The sequence below is a fragment of the Triturus cristatus genome, chromosome 12 (assembly GCF_964204655.1).
Source record: "Triturus cristatus chromosome 12, aTriCri1.1, whole genome shotgun sequence".
In the NCBI taxonomy this organism is placed as follows: Eukaryota; Metazoa; Chordata; class Amphibia; order Caudata; family Salamandridae; genus Triturus; species Triturus cristatus.
In genome coordinates, this window is record NC_140595.1 from 68,515,487 (window position 1) to 68,526,644 (window position 11,158).

Consider the following 11,158-nt stretch of genomic DNA (forward strand, 5'->3'; position numbering starts at 1 on the left):
TGACCTCTAGATTAGGATGATCGTAAAACACAAGGTACTTACAGAGAGTTATCAGCACACACAGTCCTGCTAGCAGAATGAGGATCACCAACAATAACACTATCAGGATCGTTGGTGATGTCTTTTTCTTGGCCTGGGAGTCTGTCTTGGCATCTAGAAACACAAAGACCATTAATTTGATTGTTAAGCCGATGTTGACCATATGTTTGAAAAAGCACCTACCTTAAAACCTTAAAATCCTAATATTTTCTTGTGCAATTTTAAGAGTGGATGTTTTTTCTCCACATTTTCCTACTTTTTTTCTAAATGGAAAAGCCCTCTTCATTTCACCACTAAAAACATATTTTTTGATCACTTTTCCTATTCCCCTCTTTTATTCAACAGTGTCCAATTTGGTTGTTAATATATGCAATTGTGGTACTTTTTAATAGTTGTATGACATTGTATAAAGGAGTATAATATTGGCCTACGAAATTAATTACATTGCCTACCACTACATGGCCAAGGAAGGCATATATTTACTACTCTTACTCCACATATGCTTACCAAAACTTATTATGAGATGTAGTGGTTAGGTACTGTCAGATGTCATATTTTACTCAAGCTATAGAGCATATGCGGTAAAGTAGTGGTGGCATGTCTGTCTAATGCCTTTCCCCTTACCTTGAAAAGCAGAACACTACAAGAAAACAAAATCTTAGGTTTCTTCTGACTCCTGATTTGAAATACTAATGCATGCTGTGTTTGAGTAGCCAGGGTCTAGACTAAGCCTGGGCAGAGTTCACAGAGTTCCACTGTGCGGAACTCCGTAAAGTGCAAAAAAAACTCTGATGCGCTATGCGGAGCTCCGCAAGCGGCGGAGTGCGTTAGATAAATATCGTTTGTGGTGATTTTCAGTGCCAGGTGCTTGTCTGCACTGTGCAATCATCGCGAATGGTACCATGCACAGCGCAAGTGGGCACTGCTTCCTTTCTGCCGCTCGAGTAGATTTTTACTCGAGCTGCAGCTTTCTCAACGCGAGCGGTCCCGAGCATAAGCGACCACTGGCAATGAGAAATTTGACCACCCGCATTGAGAAATCTCACCGGGAGGTTGATTTTCCACACTCATGCTCGCCAACTTGATGTTGACGATCGCGAACAAGGACAAATCTCACCAGGAGTTGGATTTTCCTCGCTCGCGCTTGCCAGCTTGATGTTGACGAACGCGAGCGAGGAAAAAAACTCACCTACGCGGAGTGGAATGCGGAAAATCAACAAACTTCACGAGCGGAGCTGAGTTCACTGCTCAGACTTAGTCTAGACAATGCATTGTATTGCAAATCCATTGTAGATTCAACACCATTTGTAATAGAAATTTGAGGACCCATCACTCACCAAAAAGTGTTACTGAGCCATATAATCATTACTTTGAGAAACGGATCTATTTGGGTATGTCAAATAGGCAGTCCTCACAGATAAACAGGTTTCACTGAGTGCAACATTGGTTCACATTTAATAGAGTTGGCAAGAGAACATACACTAGTAAATGAGACAGTGAATGCGCATTTAGTGTGGTGCTTAACAAGCCAACCAATACAACATGCATTAAGATTTTAGGAACTTCAATACCTAAGCGAAGTTTATATAAAATATATGTTTTTTCCAAGAATAATGAAGCAAAAAGGAAGACAAACGAAAAGGATGTTCAAAAGTTATGGGGAAAGGAAAAGCATAACCAATAAATATATTCAGTGGAGAGAGAGGTGACTCTCAAAATCCATGATAAGCACAAATTATTAAAGCTGTCTCCCGCAAAAATCATTCCAAACAGCTATGTATTAAAACCAAATGGAAAACAAAACTGTCAATGATGAACGTTCATTGTAAAAAGCAGCAAATTAAAAATCAATGGTATACAATTGATAATAGTGTAAAGTTACTAATCAAGATTAATAGCAAAATATGCTACCTTTAAAAGCAACAGGAAAAAAAAAATTGTGAACAGCTTTTAAATTTACTTTCATGAAGCTTTAATATTTTTTCCAAGTCATTAGAAATTTCTGAACATCACCAATGTGGATCCAGTTAATGTCGGGAGACGTTCCTTCTTCAAATGTATCTAATAAATTCAGTAGGTGGTCATTGATCAAAATACATCTAGTTCATTCATAGTGGCTTTCCTTCACCCAAATATATCCAATTAACAAGTGTAGCTATCTCTGACCAAGTAAGACCAACTAAGGCTTCACTAAACCAAATATATCAAGTTAATGCACACACACTCACATACATAACTTTACCAGAATATATTTTGTTAATGCATGGAGGCATTCTCTAATCAGTAGCCCATTTCTAACCAGAAAATGTCTAGATCACGCATGCAGGAGTTAATCACCAAAACGTATACTGTTAATGCATAGAGGGGGACCCTCACCAGACAATGTACAGTTGATGCAGATGGGTAATAGTCACCCAAATATATTCAAGTTAATCCACAGGGGCATTCGTTGAACAGAAAATAGCTGGGTAAAGCAGAGGCATTTCTTCATGAGAGTATATCTGGTTAATGCTGGTGGTTAATCAGTCGCCTGAATATATCCAGTTAATGAAAGTCATCAGTCTCTAACCAGAAACTATCTTGATCATGTCCGGAGTTAATCATCACTGAAATGTACCCAGTGACTGCTTAAATGGAGTTCCAAAACAGACAATGTCCAATTCATACCGACAGGCATTCCTCACCCGAATATATCCCAGTTAATCCAGAAAGGCATTAGCATATCTAGATATGGCTGAGAGGCATGTTCTCATGAGAATATATCTGGTAAATGCTGGATGGCAATTTCTCACCAGAATACATACTGTTAATGCATAAAATAATATCTATACACGAATACATCCAGTTGGTGATATCCTATCAGTAATTGTTAGCCTAATCCCAGACTTGTGCATTATTTACTTCTGAATGTCTTGATAATTGAGTAAATTCATGGAGGCCTTCCATCACCAGAATATATTCTGTTAGTAGGGGGATGGATTACCTCACCCGAATACATCCATTTAACTCTTGGAGGCATTTTATCAGTTGCTTGGAGAATTTTTTACTACCTCTTGAATTTTGAGGCATCAGAAACACTTGGTCATGGGTAGAAATCTTTGCGACTTAAGCCCATTGTCGGCGTATCAGTAAAAGGGGGTCACTCATTCACTTAAATGGCATTAGATAAACCTACCAAGCTATCATACCTGTTTTTATCTCCGCTTTTTTATTAGCTCCATCACAAAATTTCACCTCCGCGTAGGTTACATCCGGTTCCATTTTTGTAATTATCCGCTTCCTTAGCCACAGTGTGGTTTAGTAGAGATTCATTTTTGCCAGCAGCTTGGAGATGCTAGAGGGGGCAAAGACAAAATCTACTAGAAAAAAACTTTTGGAGAAGTAGGAAGGGAAAAAGAACGTCGCAATTGAAGATTGACTGTTCTGTTACAAAATAAATAAATAAACAGTTTGACCCGATGAATGAATGGAGGTTCTAAGTTGGAATCACAACACTGACCCTCAATAGTTGCTATTGTGGAAGATTTGCAGGTTAATCTTTGCCGATATACATGATTTCCATTATATATACTGTATAAACATTTTTCTCTGATGGATATCCTGAATATCTGGCAGGCTGTATCCACAAGGGAGAGCAGTCAGGGTTATTGTAGGGCCCTCACTGCTACTTGCTAAATCTATTTATATATATCACAAAAGCACTACTTGATAGGACAGGTAATCTTATACTTCACTGGGGATGCGATAAAACCAGAGAAGGGCCCTGGATCATATTTTTCCTGGCCCTGTCTCTTTAAGACCAGGATAGGATGCTCTGGCCAATGAGAACATGATGATTTAGATTTTAGGCAGAGGTACATTGCTCTCCTTGGGGGACATTTTCAAGCCATTACAGTCAGGAGTGCTATCATGTTGTTGCTATACACCGGTAAATGGAGCTGTTTATATATATTTTTTTATTTCAATTAAATACTTTGTTATATAGTGCAAACATTACCCAAGCGTGCTGGGACTATTTTCAATGAAGTAAAAAGAAATGAATACAATATTTCTTTTTACAACACTTAAAATGTACAAATCATCATAAAATGTTTGGAACATATAGAAATCCAGAAAGTAAAACAGTTAAGGTATTGAACATTTTCAGTATTTCACACCCTAAATGCTTGCCCAAAGAACTGGTATGAATCTGAGCAGGGCCAACGTAGCCATCCATCCTTCTGTGGATGCTGCAAAGAGTATCAGTGATTTTTGCAACTATAGTCCTATTGCTTAAGCATCTAAACAGAGTTCTCTACAACTGGCCACAATAATTGCTAAATATACAAGGAGTCACAGTAATTATTCAGCAAAGGAGGATCAAATTATGCACCTGGGTTTACTAAATTATGCACCAAGTAAAGACAAATTATGCACCATGATGAGTAACCCACTGTGGCAGGATATTGTTTCTATTTTACCATTTTAACTAAGGGTGGGAGTAGTGCTCCGATTCGCCCGCGGAGTGTGCGTAGTGCTGCCTGCTTCGTGGTCCATGAAGTAGGCGTGGCAGGCAGTGCTACGCACACGCCACCGCGGTGCAGATTTGCCCGCCACCTGCCTCCCGCCCACCCTCATTTTAAAATAACTTAAAGTGTTTAAAAGTAATAAAAGGTCTTACCTGAGGTGCGGCGTACCGGGGCTCCCTCTTCCTGCTTCAGCGGCAACTTCTTCCTCACAAATGCGCATACGGGAGGCGGGCGGCGCGTAGATTTGGCCACACTACGTGATGCTCCACGTAGCCTCACTACGCCCAGGGTTCATTTTAACACACAATAATACGTAGGCAAATCGGTGTAAAAAAAATGTGATTTACACCACGTTTTTTACTTGCCCTCGGCTGAAGGACTTTTGGTCCAACATTGTTTTGGCTTTGACAACTTGGGTTGGCTGCGATAGCCCGGTCTCAGGGAAAGAGTTGCTGTTGGGGCTCTTTTCTGACACTGGGTGCCTTACGAAACCCTTAGCTTCCATTACTGCTTCTTGTGTCGTCTGTGTATAGCCCGCTCCTGGATACTTGCCACACCTCCCAGTATAAATGAATTTTGGTCTCTGATGAGGGAGATTTTTTGAATGGAAATTGCATTGGCTAAAGCTAGAGGCTCCCGATCCCTGTTAAACCTGCGCAGGGTTTGGTCCTGCCTTCACTGGGATTAGTGTTTGTATGTATCCTCATCTTTCTCTTCTCTCTTTTTCTTCATATCTCTTTCTTCTCTCTTCCCTGTCTCCTTTCTACTTTTTTTTTCTCCCTCTCTTTTTTCATTTTTTTTTATTCTTTCATTTTCTTCTTTATAAACGCTCTTTTGCGCTCTGCACACGATTACTGATGTATCTTTATTTGAAAATGCTGTTATATTTACTATTTTTGCTTCTTTCTTTCTGTGGCAACAAAAGCAACAACAAAAAAAACAATAATACGTGGGCAAAAATGTCACTTCATTAGTCTCAGGTTAGCAATATATATATAAAGGGGTCATGCCTATTCCGGGACGCCCTATAGTGTCAGCAATCAATGGCATGTTTGAAAATACCTCTAAATATATTGACTTTTTTCTTCAAGAGTTGGTGGTGAGATTGACTAGTTACATACGAGACACTATGGACTTCCTACACAAACTCAATAACCTCACTCTACCACCCGATGCCATTTTAATAACTATGGACATCACCGCGCTATATACTAGTATAGCCCATGATGACGGACTGAGGGCTGTGGAATACTTTTTGGGTGAAAGAAATATGGAATTTTATAAACACAATACTATGCTAGTCAATATGATCCGTATTTGTTTAAGTAATAACATGTTCCAATTCAACAATGAGACATTTCAACAACTGAGAGGCGTGGCTATGGGGGCATGCTTCTCTCCCAGCTACGCATGTTTACATGTAGGCTGGTGGGAGAGGCATGTCTTCATGGTCCGTCATGCGGAACAATGGTCCACCAAAGTAATATCATGGTGGCGCTATATAGACGACATCTTCGTCATTTGGAAGGGGACCGAACATGAGGCGTTGAGTTTTGTGAATGATATTAATGACAATAATTTGAACTTGGAATTTTCTGCTGATATTAGCACCAATGTTGTTAACTTCCTAGATGTAACAGTCAATTTTAAAGATGGTAAATTGGAGACTAGTTTATATCGCAAAAGTACATCAGGGAACACGGTGTTACATGCAGAAAGTTTCCACCCTCAACACAAAATCAACAGTATCACTTATGGGGAATTTCTGCGTATCCACAGAACATGTAGTACCATAGCAGCGCGCGACAAGCATCAGTTGGATGCCAAGAATAGGCTACTAGCGCGAGGATACGATGAAAAAAGCTTAATTAGAGCTATGACGAAAGCTAACCTGAGGAATAGGAATGACCTATTGATATCTAAAAACACAACGAATCAGGAAACCTCAACACTTACCGATAATATCCCTGACAATGAGTCCAACGGAAGTGAAATGAGACTCATCACTACCTACAGTAGACAGGCTAAGACTATTAAGAACATTATTTGTAAGGAATGGCCCATAGTATTGACAGATCCTACTCTTAAGGCAGTGCTTCCCAAAACCCCCACTATTACATTCAGGCGAGCATTTTCTATGCGGGACGAACTGGTATCCAGTAGTCCAGAAACATCTATCAGTGGTACATGGTTAGCCCCTGTGAAAGGATTTTTTAAATGCTCTTCCTGTAGAGCATGCACATTTGGTATTAATACTAACCACTACACCACACCTTTCAGTGACAGTCCCAGATATCTTAAGGGACACTACACATGTCGCACTGATCATGTGGTATATGTATTGCAATGCACATGCGAACTCAAGTACGTGGGTAGTACAAAACTGCAAGCATATAATAGAATCTTACAGCACTTACGGGCCATAGTTAACTCGGATCCAACTTACCCGGTAGCGAGGCACTTTAAAACTTGCCATAATAACAATCTGAGCTGCTTGAGCTATTTTATTATAGACTCAGTACCGAAATTGAAGAGAGGAGGTAACCGGGAAAAAGCTCTGAGGCAATTGGAATGCAAGTATATAGTGGAGTTGGACACACGTATTCCAGGAGGTTTGAACAATGGGGAAGATTTACACCACTTCTTATGAACGCCTGTGGCAGTAAATGTATTATGCATTGTGGATATTTATGAAGGTTAGGTCCCACTTACACCATATAAGAGCTTAGGAACTCATGTACATTACTGAACATCCTCGGTTTTCATGAATTATAAGATATTTTTAAGGAAGTCTCTTATATATATGTTTTTTACATTTCACATTTTTACATATATACAAGGGTGATTTAGTCACTTAGCTTCCTCTGGGCTAATACCTACAAGAATTTGATTGTTGTACTCTGTCTTTTTTAGCATTTGTGTCACTTATGTATGATACCCAGTGCGTTTTTTAGACATAAAGTGGCTGTGTATATATTATTTACATTTATCCAGAAATGTTCCAAATGGAATTCCGGTCCACTGTTTTAAGATGTCGAAAAGGTCTCAATTTAATGTTATGCAAGTTTTGCACATTATTTTGTAGGTTTGCACACTTCGCTGTATTTGCACAGATATCTAAAAACTTGCTAGATTTGCACATAATTTTGCAGATTTGCACAGGTTTTTGTATTTGCACATATAATTGAATTTTGCTATATTTGCACATGATAGGCGTTATTTGCACACAATGGATGAGGAGAGTTCTCCCATGATTAACTTCTACCCATTGCATTTGCTGTAATTCAATGCAGTGCAGGCATTTTATCTACATCTTAGCTATAGATCAATTATAGCACGATACGAAAGATAATTTGGATTTGAGAAATGTCAATGAAATGTTCAATCTGGGCTGGATTAAGCTGATAAGTAAATGTATGCTTTGAATTTATTATATTTCTATGCATATTGGATTTATATGTTGATGGAATTGGTCCCTGTGATTTTACAAAATTGACAAGCACAGCCGAGTGAGAGTATGTTGTTTATGTCTACACGCAACTGGGGGCAAGGCACCTTTAAAAAGTCACGTTCAGTTTATGCTAATCATGTGATCAAGACCGCTGTTTCGGTCGAAACGCGTCTGAACCAAACTTTGTTTATGAAGTAATAAACCGAGCACGAAGATTTGTACCAGCATTTGTGTGTCCGTGTCTTTTGGCAGTACCGGCTGGTACTACGGAAGGAGGATTCGATATATATATATATATATATATATACAGTTAACTTCTGGAAAGGATCTGGGGTTGCACTGCACCAATGGCGGCGTTTTTTAAATTCATTTTTGATCTCTGCTTGCCCGAAACAATTCTTTTTTGTTGAAATCTGAAAAGTATGCAGCATGTAGTAGATATGTGCGTATCATATTTATTTAATGTTGGCATGTTACTTAAGGGTCGTACACATAGGTGGACAGCCTATAGAAAAACCGGAAGAATTCTCCAAGAACCTTTGAAAAGTTAGCTGAGCTGGGACAGAGTCAGTAATGTCACTCCCACAAGTTTAACACTAGTGAAAGAGGAAGGAAGTGGGTGCAGAGAGTGATGTGCAGCAGAAATAAACCACCCTCTGGTGCCAAGAAGACTGCTGAGGCAACGGAAGGCTAGTGGGGGAGGTAGGTGGGAAAACTGTAGGGGCAGATCAATTGGTACGGAAAGGGGGGGTCCACTGAGTCTTTAAACAAAAATGTAGGATTAGGGATGAAATTTGGGTGCAGGAGTACAAGGAATGGAAGTTAGAGCTGGTGGAGAATATAAACCAGGGTGGCCAAAGTAGGACCAGGAAAACAGTTTCATGGTAGAATAAAAGACAAAAATAAATTTAAATACAATGAATGGAGCTCTTTAAATAGTCGATGGTACTCCTGAAAATCTGGCACGGATGCGTACCATGGGAACACCTTGATGTAATGTGATGTAGTAATTTGCCTGTTTATTGTAGTATTTTCTTGATTATTTATTTATTTATTTAAAACGACAGATTATGCATGGAAGCCTAGTCGCCAATAATGATGGGCATATATATCTGTGGAAGTTATAAAATTACAAGCCTAAAAATCTGGACGTCTTTTCGTTATTTGGAAAAAAGTGGTCGCCAAGAGAATGTAGAGGAGCCGGGCCAAACTCCCTTTCTTCGGTGTCAAATCTGAGACCAAAAAACCGGCGAACAATAACAATTTAAACACCCAGAATATGAGCTCAGAGGTTATAAAGAGAGATTAGAGGAACATATAGAAAATATAGTGCCTGTCACACATTTGGAAAATGTGTCCTTGGCTCTTTAAACAGCAATGAAACTTTGAGAGAACAAAAATGTGATTTTCTTCTAGTTGTAAACTTTTTTGAGCGCTTTCTAAATGTAAAGAACACACAGAGCTTAGCTGAAACGTGTCCCGCCGAACCCCTTGAAGTAGTTGAAAAGAAAACAAGACACCCTTATATAAATTATTCTAATATCTTAAGAGAACCAAGTAAAACAGGGGAGATATGAAAAGACAAATACCGAAAAAAGATATAAACAAAAAATAGAATGCAAATTTACACTGCAGTCTAGGTTGTAAACATGGATGCTTTTAATTTGTTCTTAATTTGAATATTTTCAGGTGTAAACAGTAGCTCTATCATTAATTATCTCCTCACACTGAAATCTATTACCCTGAGACTCAGTATATTTGCACTATGAGGCCAGAGTTACTCTTGCGCGCCATTTCTATGGTACAGAGGCAAGCCAGAGGCGTAACGCAAGCCCCTGCAGCCCCTCTGGTGCAGGGTGTCCCCCAACCTATCAGGAGCTCCCAACCATTCAGCAAAAGGCCAATGAACAGATGTGAGATACTAACGGACACCGCTTCATATTCTGCAGGGGCCCCCCTATGATCTTGTGTTACCCATTGAAGCAAGACAAGGCGACCTCAGTTGTGTCTGCACTGGTGACAATTCATCATTCTTTACTTACAAATCAGCTGGTGAGTGGGGTCTCTTTGCCAGCAGCCCGGTACCTCCTGGTAAGCTCGTCCCTCTATTTTCACATAGTGCGCGTGGCAAGCAACAAAACGCACAGCTGAGGAGCCAGCTCTAGAGAATGCGTTGGTGATGGCTTGGGATGAAGTAGTCCCAGGATAGAGACTTCCGCAATGTATCAAAAGGGAAGTTACACAGAACCACAATTTCACAGCCAAAGTGCAACTGACACTTCACATCAGATCTGCATGCTGCCCGCTGTTGCAATCCGCCAACATTACGCGTTGCTTAAAGAAGACACAAAGTCTGCAGTCACGGGCACCACGTCTTCTATAAACAGTGCCCTGACACTATTATAACTAGAGCAAAAACAACAATTGATGGACAGAATGCAGAACAATGTCATACATTCACCCCAGTACAGAGATCTGGGCCTAAATCCATCGTTTTTTTGCTCACCATGCCATTCCAGTTTGAACCCAGCCATATGCAAATCAGTCTTGACCCTGTGCCCCATGGGAACAGTCCAGCCCGAACTGCCAAGCCAAGTCCTCCCTGGACTGGAAACAAGCATCCTAGGACCGGTTTCGGGCTTTCAGCCCTCGTCAGCCAGGATAGCTTGATTCCAGTGGCATGGAGAGCACGGGACTCACGTCTGAGCATACCCTTCCCACTCGGGGTGACAAATGCAAAAACAACAATTGATGGACAGAATGCAGAACAATGTCATACATTCACCCCAGTACAGAGATCTGGGCCTAAATCCATCGTTTTTTTGCTCACCATGCCATTCCAGTTTGAACCCAGCCATATGCAAATCAGTCTTGACCCTGTGCCCCATGGGAACAGTCCAGCCCGAACTGCCAAGCCAAGTCCTCCCTGGACTGGAAACAAGCATCCTAGGACCGGTTTCGGGCTTTCAGCCCTCGTCAGCCAGGATAGCTTGATTCCAGTGGCATGGAGAGCACGGGACTCACGTCTGAGCATACCCTTCCCACTCGGGGTGACAAATGCAAAAACAACAATTGATGGACAGAATGCAGAACAATGTCATACATTCACCCCAGTACAGAGATCTGGGCCTAAATCCATCGTTTTTTTGCTCACCATGCC

The 11,158-nt window shown here is 40.4% G+C and overlaps 1 protein-coding gene across 1 annotated transcript in view; it reads right to left on the minus strand.

Annotated features, from left to right (window-relative positions):
* LOC146772523 (type-2 ice-structuring protein-like) overlaps window positions 1–10,225 on the minus strand; it is a 29,347-nt gene extending 19,122 nt beyond the window's left edge. The window contains exons 1-3 of the mRNA XM_085636964.1: window positions 10,041–10,225; window positions 3,228–3,373; window positions 43–153 (exon numbers count right to left, since the gene is read on the minus strand). Coding sequence (XP_085493090.1) covers window positions 43–153; window positions 3,228–3,300 — 184 coding nt within the window. The 5' untranslated portion in view covers window positions 3,301–3,373; window positions 10,041–10,225. The remainder of the gene's footprint in view (window positions 1–42; window positions 154–3,227; window positions 3,374–10,040) is intronic.
* Between the last annotated feature and the right edge of the window lie 933 nt (window positions 10,226–11,158).